The 11,543-nt window shown below is 37.2% G+C and overlaps 1 protein-coding gene across 1 annotated transcript; it reads right to left on the bottom strand.

Moving 5' to 3' along the window:
- Window positions 1-9,535: 9,535 nt before the first annotated feature.
- LOC122282512 lies at window positions 9,536-10,309 on the bottom strand. Its single transcript, XM_043094456.1, has 2 exons — window positions 9,952-10,309; window positions 9,536-9,714 (listed from the first exon to the last, which is right to left on the bottom strand). Exons 1-2 carry the CDS (start codon window positions 10,307-10,309, stop codon window positions 9,536-9,538), a joined length of 537 nt encoding a protein of 178 aa, XP_042950390.1.
- Window positions 10,310-11,543: the final 1,234 nt, after the last annotated feature.

Below are 11,543 nucleotides of genomic sequence, written 5' to 3'. Positions count from 1 at the left end.
AATGAATAAGGTTTAAGGTTCAATACTTAGAGAAGAGAGAATAAAAGTTTTGAATGAATATTGTATACTCTTGTTGTTGTAAATGTGAAGCTCTCAAATGATCTATTTATAGACATATGAGACTTCATATTCAAATTTAAAAAGATTCACATGTCTAAGACAATTAAATCATTCACTTTTTCAAAAAATTCAAATAAAAGTTTCTTCTTTTTCATTTATCAAAGACAACATCATTCGCTTTTCAAAAATTTCAAACATAATTTTTTTACTTTTTGCATATGACAAAAGAAGCACACTTTACTTTTCAAATTTTTCAAACAAAATCATCTACATTTTGCATAAGTCAAAAAGAGTATCAATCACTTTTGAAAATATTCAAATAAAGCATGCACATATGGAAGATGACAATTAATCATATTTCATATTTTCAAAATTTTTAAATTAAATCATCTACTTTTTGCATAAGTCAAAAAGAGCATAAATCACTTTTGAAAATATTCAAATAAAGCATGCACATGTGAAAGATGACAATCAATCATCTTTCAAAGTTTTTAAATTTAATTTTCAAAATATTCATGCATATTTGTAAAATGTATTTTAATGTTTTATAATAAAATATTAATTTTGAGCCTTAATCCTAATTTTAAATTTTTAGAGATTTACAACATTACTCTATGACTTTAATGTGAATTTGTTCCCTTCTTGCTCATGCTTGGTTCATTGATGTGCTTGACTCCATTGTGTAGACAACTTGAGTTTGAGGCTCATTTTTTCTTTGAATTCATTTGTTATCATCAAAATCCATGTGTAGATATATAATTACACAAAACTTAAAATCTTGGGTCAACAATGTGGCACACTACTAATGTGTCACGTGTCCCCCTAATCTTTTTGTTTCTCTTTTTTTCTACCCCTACCCCATGTGCGCCCCCTACCCTCTCCCAGCGGCCCCTCCCCGCGCCGGCCATGGTGGTCGGGGACTACCTCGTCATCTCCCCCCTTCTTTTCCCTTCCCCTTCCGCCTGCCTTCTCCCCGCACCGGCCATGGTTTGAGCCAACGGCTTGCGTGGTCAACTGTGGTGGTCAGAATCTAAGCCGACGATGAGGGAAAGTGGGGAGAAAGAAAGATGATACTATGCCACATCAGTGTATGGGATCCCTTTGTGTCTATAGTAACTCCGAATTAGGAATGTCATGAAATGTTCCCAACATGAGTATTGCTTTGATAAAGATCAAAATACGTACAACATGATCAAAATACTCCATATTTTAAACTAATTGGATGCATGCTATTAGGTGTTTCTCGATGTGATCTCTTATATATTATCAAACCAAATCTTTTAAAAATGTATGAAAAAAATGTATGCAATTTGAACAAGATAGAGGTCATGCTACTCGGCCGTTGGATATAATTTGGGTATGGTGTATGAACAAGATAGAGATCTACTCACCACAACAAAAATCATTTTTTGAGATGAAATGCTTTGGGATGAATTGGAAATCGTCCCAAAAAGTGAGATTTTAGAACGAAATTTGAATTTCGTTCCAAAATAACGACGGTTATGCCAGACCGTTCGAACGCGTTCGAACGATATTCTTAGGGACAAAATTTTTTGTCCCAAATAAGTTAACCGTTCGACCGTTAATGATTAACCCTTCGAACGTTTAGTTTTTACCGTTTGAATGTAATATTGGCGCGATAGGCAAAATTATTTTGGAGGGAAATTGACAAACCGTCCGAACGGTAAATTATAACCGTTCGAATAATGCATATTCACCGTTCAAACGTTATTTGAATCGGTCGAACGGTGATAGAGTTTTAATTTTTTAAGTTTTTTGCTAAATTATATTTAGATTAACTAGTAATTATAAAAAATTGGTTAATTAAATAATATGAATAATCTAAATTAAGAATTAGTTTAGAAAATATAAAACAATACTATTTCATACTTAAATACTGAATTTACAAAACACAAAATATTGTCTATACAAAAAACAGGAAATAAATAAATAAAATATATCATAAAGTAATTAAGACCCCAAGTCTTTGCACACTTCCTCGACTGCAGCTATACGTTCCTCTATTTGTGTCAGTCGAGTACTAATGGTGACCTGAGTCGCAGACATGGCAGCAAACTCTGTACGAAGCTCAGACACAGCAGAATGGATCTCCATACGCACTGCATCGATCACTGCTGATGTCTGCTCGCTGATCGCTGCACGCACTATGTCAGCCATCTCCTCACGAGTAATACTGTGGACTGATGCCTCGGCCCGTGTAGATGTCTCAGCAGCTGCAGCTGAGACTCCATGATCTCCCGGCTGTGCATCTCTGTGAGGATCAACTGGTTCTGGAACATGTGCACGAAAACGCAGTCTCGAGTGTCCCGTGCTACGTGAGAGGGTGGTGCTGTTTATCGGTCCCATCGGCTCCCGTTTACGCTCAGCAACATCTGGCACAACACCAGCACATAGTAGATATCGGGTGATCAGGACTCCGAATGGTAGTATATCCATCAAAATGTACCGAGATTGTGATCGAATCCTATCGAATATATACCCCACCAAGTCGATAGGAATGCCACGAGCGACCCATATCATAAATTTCGTCCGATCAATGCCAACTTCTGTCTTGTGCTGCCGAGGGCCAATGTTATTGGCAATTATCAAATTTAATATCTTAAAGAAAGAAGATAAATCTGCCTGTTTGATGCTCTTCGTCCCGTCATACGGTGGAGCATCTGGACCGACAACCAAATCCCTCACCTCGTGATTAGCAAGGGTATCGACCTCATCAGTATAAACTGATGCCTCCTCCTCAGCTGTCTCCGCCTTAACTGAAGGATCAGACTCTCTAGGCACCACATTCGGATATGCATCTGGTAGCCTAGGAATACCGAGATGCTCAACAAGTCCATCTCGTGAAAATCCAACGGGTACTCTGTGACGCCCCCCAAATTCCATTTGGGATCGAACGAAAATTTGAAACGTCGAGACATGCAACACAAGGTTACCTGCCCCCGTTCATGACATATAAGATGCAATATTCCTAACATGCATCTAACAATATGCAATATTCGGAGCGGATAATTTTTTTTTTAGCAATACTATGCACCAAATTGAAAATATCCCAAATGCTTAAAACATACTCCATACATAAAAACCTATTGAACAACTAAAATCACAACACTAGTCCAAAATAGTTATGATCCAAAAGTACTGGAGATGCAACTCCATCGTACAAGTAGTAATTTAACTACTATATTAACATTAACGACGCACCGTCGTTCAATTGACTGTGTCTAGTTGGTCAGCTCCTGATCCTCCTTCAGGTCCTGTAACAAGATCTACCATTCGAGGGGAATGGTAGTTGGGACTACCACAGTGAGATTTGATTTCAAATCTCAGCAAGTTAACAAAAAACTTCCACACATGCTAATCATGCATGGATGACAGTAAAAGCATAAATGCATAATCAAATTCATAAATAATTAAAGCATAACTTAGCGTACAACATAGCATAATTGACATAACTTAAATTGAAACATGAACTGAACTTGACTTGACATGAACTTGATCTGAAACTTGACTTAGTATGAACTTACTCTGAAACTTGAATTAACATGAAAAATACATACTCCACAGTTGTTGTGGCCGCATGTATTCTACGTGTAAATACATATTCCACAGTTGTTGTGGCCCCATGTATTCTACGCAAACTTGACTTAACATGAAAAATACATACTCCACAGTTGTTGTGGTCCTATGTATTCTACGTGTAAATACATACTTCACAGTTGTTGTGGCTCCATGTATTCTACACATCACAATGCTGTTAAATACATACTCCACAGTTGTTGTGGCCCCATGTATTCTACACAAACTGAATGTACTCAAAATGAAACGTGACTGGAAAACGAAAGGACTGGAGCCCTGACGTAACATAACGTGATTTGAACATAACTTGAAATATATGACCAACTTGAGATAGAAACATTTCGTAACATGGCATAACATATAATAGACAACATATTTAACATGACATACTTGTAATGTACAGTAATACATGACAGAATATATTATGTAACAGATAAAAATTGATGACAGAATAAATTCTGTATAATAGATAATTACGTGATAACTTGGCATGGCATGACATATATGATAACATACATACATACACTATAGTTCCTTTACTTAGCACACATACACAGTAGACTGCTAGTAAGTTAAAAGCTAACTTACCTCGATCTCCGCGTTTCTTATAAAATTTCAAGTGCGATCACGAGGAACTGTAATTAGTGATTCTAAAAGTTAGAACTAAATCACTAATAATTTGAAATATGGAAAATACTAACTTAAAGAGTAAAATTTTCATTTTACTCTCTACATGTGGAAAAATGATCGTTTTACCCATAACTTAAGGATTTTGCATACTAACTCCAAAAGTTTCCAAAATTTACATTCCTCATGTAAATTTTTTCCTAAACTTAAATATCAACTCAGAAAAATTTAAAACAAAACACAACTATGGAAAACACACTATGGCGGAAACATCCATAGGCCATTTCCCTTGATTTTTTTTTTTTTTTTTTTTTTTTTGCAATTCTTTTCAACTTCAAAACTCATGCTTAAACCAAAATTTTACAACAAACATCTTCCAATCCTAAGTTCAAAACCATACTTAAAACATCCATTTAGAAAAAGCTAATAATCAACACCAAACTTTTTTGTAAAAAGATCCAAGCACTTGAATCACAAGTTTTGACCTTAAATCAAAACATCTCCAAGAGTTTCAAAAATCAAATGTTACTTCTAACATATTCATAATATCATCCTAACATCAACCATGCTTTAAATCATCAAACCAAAGTCACCAAAATCACAAAATAACATTTGGAGTTTTTGGTTTTACACTTAGTCCAAAAACAGAAACTTTTTCCTCAACTAGTTTTGATAAATCTCTTGATCTATGACTTATAAATATATGATCTTCAAACCAAACCATCACATGGTTTAAAAAGATGTCCTAAAACATATATAAGCTTCTAATTCAAGATCACATGGTTAGAAATTAACCAAAACATAAATTTAGCCAAGAATATCCACACTTTGGCTTATTTGAATATCTCTTTGCATAAAATTTCATATCTTTGAAACTAACATCAAATATCTTCAAAATAATAATATAACATGTATATAAGATACTTAGGATCCTCCAATAAAATTATTAAAGTCATTAGAATAGGTTTAGACCACTAAAGAGTTAAACTTTCTCAAAACAGAAACTGTTTTTCTTCTTCCAGTTTCTAAGTTTCTAAATCTAAGAAAATATTTCATCAAAACCTTTAATCATGCAAAAATCCTCAACCAATAGTCACATATACATGTTAAAAATACTCCATAAAAATTTCGGACCAATATCTATCCATTAGCTTGGTCAAAAACTCCAAACTATAACATATTCTCCAGTTTATCTCCCAGAATGACCTTTCTATAGTTTACATAATATTTGACTGACCAAATGATCTTCAAATGGGGCAAATAATATATCCATGTAAACTAGACTCAAAAAGGAACAACTTATATGAAGGAGACTTTATGATAAAACACTTACAACAGCTTCGAAATGGGCGTGCAAAAGATCTCCTAAAAGCTGTCCGAGAGAGAGTGTTTGATAATCTTTTATTGGAAGGTGTAATTGAAGATAAGTTCTTGGGTGCTGGCTGGACATATTTATGGACGAGATAAGGGAGGTGATAAGGTTGGAGTTGAGAGTTGAGTGTGGTTTTCTCCTACCCAAAATATCTATAAAAGATTATCTCATAATATTCTATCCAATAATATCTACAAAAAATCAACTTAAGATATTTTTATTTAATAATATCTATGAAAATCAACTCAAAATATTTTTACCCAATAATATCCACGAAAATTATCTCAAGATATTTCTTTTTATCCAATAATATCTACAGTTTTGAACAGACGTTTTGTCCGAAAATATGAAAAAATGTTATTGCGCCATAAGACTTTAAATAACCCTCCGAGTCTAATGGCAAAAAACATAATACATTTTGACACTTCTAATTATCTCCAAAAATCAAAAATACACTTCTGATACCATAGTCAATAATAACACTAACTATGTAGTTAGACAAAAACCTATACGATTAATGGATTCGTGAAAACTTATGGGGTTTTCACGAGGTTCCTAAAGTTAATAGAAATTTCACAATTGAATTTCTAGCCGGCTGTTACAATCTCCCCTCCTAAAAAAAAGATTTCGTCCTCGAAATCGAAGTAAGTAAGAAATAACAATTCAAAAGTTAAGGAAACACATATACTTTATTGATATTCGAATAGCGAAGTACAACGTCTGATATTGTCAGTCCCGTACAAGTGAACCACAAAGTATCAATTAAGCATAAGCCCAAAACAACTCTGCAAGACTGAATTTAGATGTCAAATAACTGGGGGTACTTGGCTCGCATATCAACTTCCTTCTCCCAAGTCGCCTCTTGAATATTATGATTTTGCCAAAGTACTTTGACCAATGGGATCTTACGGTTCCGCAACTCTTTATCTTTCCAGTCAAGAATTTGCATTGGCTTCTCTTCATAGGTCAAGTTGGGTTGTAAAGGTATGCTATCAGGATCCACTATCATTGGTGTCTGATTCCCAAAACTCTTTTTCAAAGAAGACACGTGGAAAACATTATGAATTCCATGGAACTCAGTTGGCAATTCCAAACGATATGCAACTACTCCCACTTTCTCCACTATCTCATAGGATCCCACATATCTCGGACTTAACTTGTTTTTCACTCCGAAACGACTTACTCCTCTCATAGGAGATACCTTCACATAGACCCAATCTCCAACTTTAAAATCTATGCTCCTCCTTCGATTATCAGCGTAGCTCTTCTGTCGACTCTGTGCTGTTTTCATCCTTTCTTTAATCAAGTGTACTTGGTCCTTAATCTCTTGTAAGACTTCTGGTCCAACTACTTTGCTTTCCCCTACTTCATCTCAATACAGAGGTGATCTACACTTTCTACCATACAAGGCTTCATATGGTGCCATTTGAATAGTGGCCTGGAAACTATTGTTATAAGCAAATTCTACCAAAGGTAATTGTTTCTCCCAATTCCCTTCGTAATCTAAAACACAGGCTCTTAGCATATCTTCCAAAGTTTGAATCGTCCTTTCTGTCTGTCCATCTGTTTGTGGGTGGTATGCACTACTAAACTTCAGACTAGAGCCCATCGATTCTTGTAAACTTTTCCAGAAGCGTGACGTAAAACGAGGGTCTCTATCTGATACGATCGTCTTAGGCACTCCATGCAATCTGACAATCTATGCTATATAAATTCTCGTCAATCTTTCTAGAGAATCTGTATTCTTAATGGGTATGAAGTGAGCACTTTTTGTCAGACGATCAACTATTACCCAGATAGTATTATTTCCGGCTGAGGTCCTTGGAAAGCCTACTATAAAATCCATGAAAATATCCTCCCATTTCCATTCTGGGATTGGCAATGACTGCAATTTACCGGCTGGCTTTTGGTGCTCTGCTTTTACTAATCTACAGACAAAACATTTGTTCACAAATTCTGCTACATCCTTCTTCATTCCTTCCCACCAAAAGACTGTTTCAAATCCTGATACATTTTTGTACTACCAGGATGAGCAGTGTAAGGTGTGTTATGAGCTTCCTTTAGTACTTTTTCCTTTAACTCTTCATCTGCTGGAATGACTCTTCGGTCCTTGTAATACAGAGTCCCATCCTCTCTGAGGCTAAAGTCCACTGGTCCTTTTGACTTTTCGATCTTTTTTACAACTTCCGCAAGTTTACTGTCCTTCTTTTGACGGTCTTTCAGTTCTTCCCAGTCCAATGGAATGAATTCTTGGATTGTAGTCAACATGGTTTCCTAACTACGGTTTCTAATCAACAGTTTTCTCATACTACATAAGAGGAAATTTACTTCTGATGAAGGAACTGATGAAGCTTCTTGTCTGCTCTTGCGGCTTAAAGCATCAGCTACCACATTGGCCTTTCCAGGATGATACTTGATGTCGCACTGATAGTCGCTGATTAATTCCAGCCATCTTCTTTGCCTCATATTAAGATTCTTCTGCTCAAACAGGTACTTTAGGCTTTTGTGATCCGTGAAGACTTCACACTTCTCGCCATACAAATAATGTCTCCAAATCTTAAGAGCAAAAACTACTGCAGCTAATTCCAAATCATGAGTAGGATAATTCTGTTCGTGATTCTTCAGTTGTCGTGAAGCATAAGCAACCACTTTCCCTTCTTGCATTAGCACACATCCAAGTCCTGCCTTAGATGCATCGCTATATACCACAAAAGATTTAAGAGGTTCCGGCAGTGTAAGTACCGGTGCGGTGGTAAGTCTTTTCTTCAACTCAAGAAAACTTGTTTCGCACTTATCATTCCAAGTAAATTTCACATTTTTCTTAGTCAGGGCGTTGAGTGGTCCAGACAAACGGGAGAATCCTTCCACAAATCTCCTATAGTAACCAGCCAGTCCTTAGAAACTTCGGATCTCATGCACACTGGTCGGTCTCTGCCAGTTCGTTACGGCTTCAATCTTGCTCGGGTCTACTGCTACTCCTCTACTAGAGATCACATGACCTAGAAATTTTACTTCTTCCAGCCAGAACTCACACTTACTAAGTTTGGCATAAAGTTTCTGATCCTTAAGTATAGTTAAAGCCATGCTTAGATGATGTCTGTGTTCCTCCTTGTTCTTAGAGTAGATTAAGATGTCATCAATGAATACGACAACAAAATTATCCAAATAAGGTCTGAATATTTTGTTCATCATGTCCATGAATGCGACTGGAGCATTGGTTAACCCAAAAGGCATCACTAAAAACTCGAAGTGGCCATACCTTGTCCTAAAGGCAGTTTTCAGCACATCTTGATCCTTGACTTTTAGCTAATGATACCCGGATCTCAGGTCAATCTTTGAAAACACTGCTGCTCCTTGCAATTGATCCAACAAATCATCGATTCTGGGTAATGGGTATCTATTCTTAATCGTCACCTTATTCAACTCTCTATAGTCTATACACATCCTCATAGATCCATCTTTTTTCTTCACAAATAACACAGGTGCTCCCCACGGCGAAGAACTAGGGCGGATAAAACCCTTCTCCAAAAGTTCTTCCAATTGTAGCTTGAGCTCCTTCAACTCGGTAGGGGCCATACGATATGGCGCCTTGTGAGTCGGAGTTGTTGCCGGCTCCAACTCTATTTGGAATTCTACTTCTCTATCTGGTGGTAAACCAGGTAACTCATCAACGAAAACTTCAGGAAAGTCTTCAACCACAGGTATCCCTTGGATTCCTATAGTTTTGGTTGTCTCCTCTACAGTTATCAATAGAAACGCTGAGGCTCCATCATCGATACACTTCCTAGCTTGCAACGCCGAGATCAAAGGTGGGGTGGCCTTAACTGATGTTCCTGCGTAACTCATCCTGTCTTCAGTTGGAGGTTCAAACACAACCTCTCATTTCCGACAGTCTATCCTAGCGTAGTGCTTGAAAAGCCAGTCCATCCCCAAAATCAGGTCGAATTCCATCTGACCGAATACTAACAAGTTAGCCTTCAGTGTCCTTCCTTCTAGCTCTAACGGACAATCATTAACTAAACGGGTACAAGATACTGTATTCCCATCGGGAATTAATACTACAACCCGTTGTGGTAATAGTTCAGTCTGCAAACTACAAATTCGTGCAAACGCTGCAGACACAAAGGACTGCAACGCACCTGAATCGAATAGTGCATAAGCCGAGAACCTAAACAAATTAACCCTTCCTAAAAAAATATATACACCAATATTAATACTAATTCTAACACATTCATAATACCTGCAACATCATAAATACTAAAAGGAAAGAAAAAAATTTAAAATAAAAAAAATACCAGTCATGACGCCAGCTTCATCAGTTTCAGGTGCGTCAACATCAAAATTACCGGGTGTTACTGCATACACTCGTGCCGGGATGTGGGGCCTTGGCTTGCGATCACCAGCTCCACTACCTTGTTTGGCGTTAGGACAATCTCTAATCATATGTCCTGATTTTCCACATCGGTAACAGACTCCATATCCCTTGTAACATTCTCCAGAATGAAGCTTACCACACTTAGGGCATGGTGAATAAAAGGACGGCTTCTGTCCTCCAATCATTATTCCCTTGCCTTTCTCCGGACTAGAAAAAGGCCTCTTTTTCTCAGCACTACTGCTTGTAGTAAATGGCATGGCCCTCTTTCGATCGGTCATGTTCTGGATCGCCAATTCCTTCTGCTCAGCCTCTGCTATTGTCGCTACATTTACCAACTCTTGGTAATTCTCTATTCTAAGGCAAGCTACTTGACTTCGGATTCTAGGCAGAAGTCCTACTTGAAACTTTTGTGCCTGCATCTTTTGAGTTGAAATCAAGTGTGGTGCAAACCTTCCCAATGCCATGAATTTAGCGGCATACTGCTCTACAGTCAAACTACCTTGTGTTAAGGACGCAAATTCCAAGGCTTTCAATTGTTTGACAGAGTCTGGGAAGAATATGTTGTCAAACTCTTCCTTGAACCTCTCCCAAGACAATGCAGCCATACTACCTAGTTCCCTAACTAGAAGTTGCCTACGTGTATCCCACCATATTCCAGCTTCTCCTTGGAATAGGTATCCAGCATATAGAACCTTTTGGTCCTCAAGACATCCACAAATCTCGTACGTTCTCTCGAGATCTATAATCCATTTCCCGGCTCTCAGTGGTCCTTCATTACCAAAAAAATTTGGGTAACGGTAAAGCATAAACTTCTCATATGGACAACCCCTAACTTCGGGTCTAAGTGCGTTCACTTGTTGCTGTTGCTGATGTCTAAGCACGTCAGTCAGCATACGCACAGCTTCAGCTAATCCTCCATCTATCGGGGAATCATGATTCTCCTGATTGATACCACCTTCAGGGTTTTGAGGTATTCTACCATGAGTCATTTGTCCCTTCCTGTAACACACGAGTATACATATTACAATCACATAATACCTCTCATACCTTTAAGAAATTCAAGCCTAATGATAACTAAATTTCAAACCTAATATTTGGTGCATTTCCTAAGGACATGTGGATTTACTGCCCAGAGACGTATTGCTCTGATACCACCCTGTGACGCCCCCCAAATTCCATTTGGGATCGAACGGAAATTTGAAGCGTCGAGACATGCAACACAAGGTTACCTGCCCCCGTTCATGACATATAAGATGCAATATTCCTAACATGCATCTAACAATATGCAATATTCGGAGCGGATAATTTTTTTTTTAGCAATACTATGCACCAAATTGAAAATATCCCAAATGCTTAAAACATACTCCATACATAAAAACCTATTGAATAACTAAAATCACAACACTAGTCCAAAATAGTTATGATCCAAAAGTACTGGAGATGCAACTCCATCGTACAAGTAGTAATTTAACTACTATATTAACATTAACGACGCACCGTCGTTCAATCGAC

This window comes from Carya illinoinensis, chromosome 11, assembly GCF_018687715.1.
Source record: "Carya illinoinensis cultivar Pawnee chromosome 11, C.illinoinensisPawnee_v1, whole genome shotgun sequence".
In the NCBI taxonomy this organism is placed as follows: domain Eukaryota; kingdom Viridiplantae; phylum Streptophyta; class Magnoliopsida; order Fagales; family Juglandaceae; genus Carya; species Carya illinoinensis.
This window is presented reverse-complemented; position numbering and strand designations above follow the sequence as displayed.

Bases quoted from the DNA above. Each gene is read 5' to 3' on its own strand.
- LOC122282512 (XM_043094456.1), bottom strand. From the start codon at position 10,309: ATGACCGATCGAAAGAGGGCCATGCCATTTACTACAAGCAGTAGTGCT. The intron at 9,715-9,951 runs GTATTTTTTTTA...AACGGGTTGTAG, and splicing joins TGAAGCTGGCGTCATGACTG to TATTAATTCCCGATGGGAAT.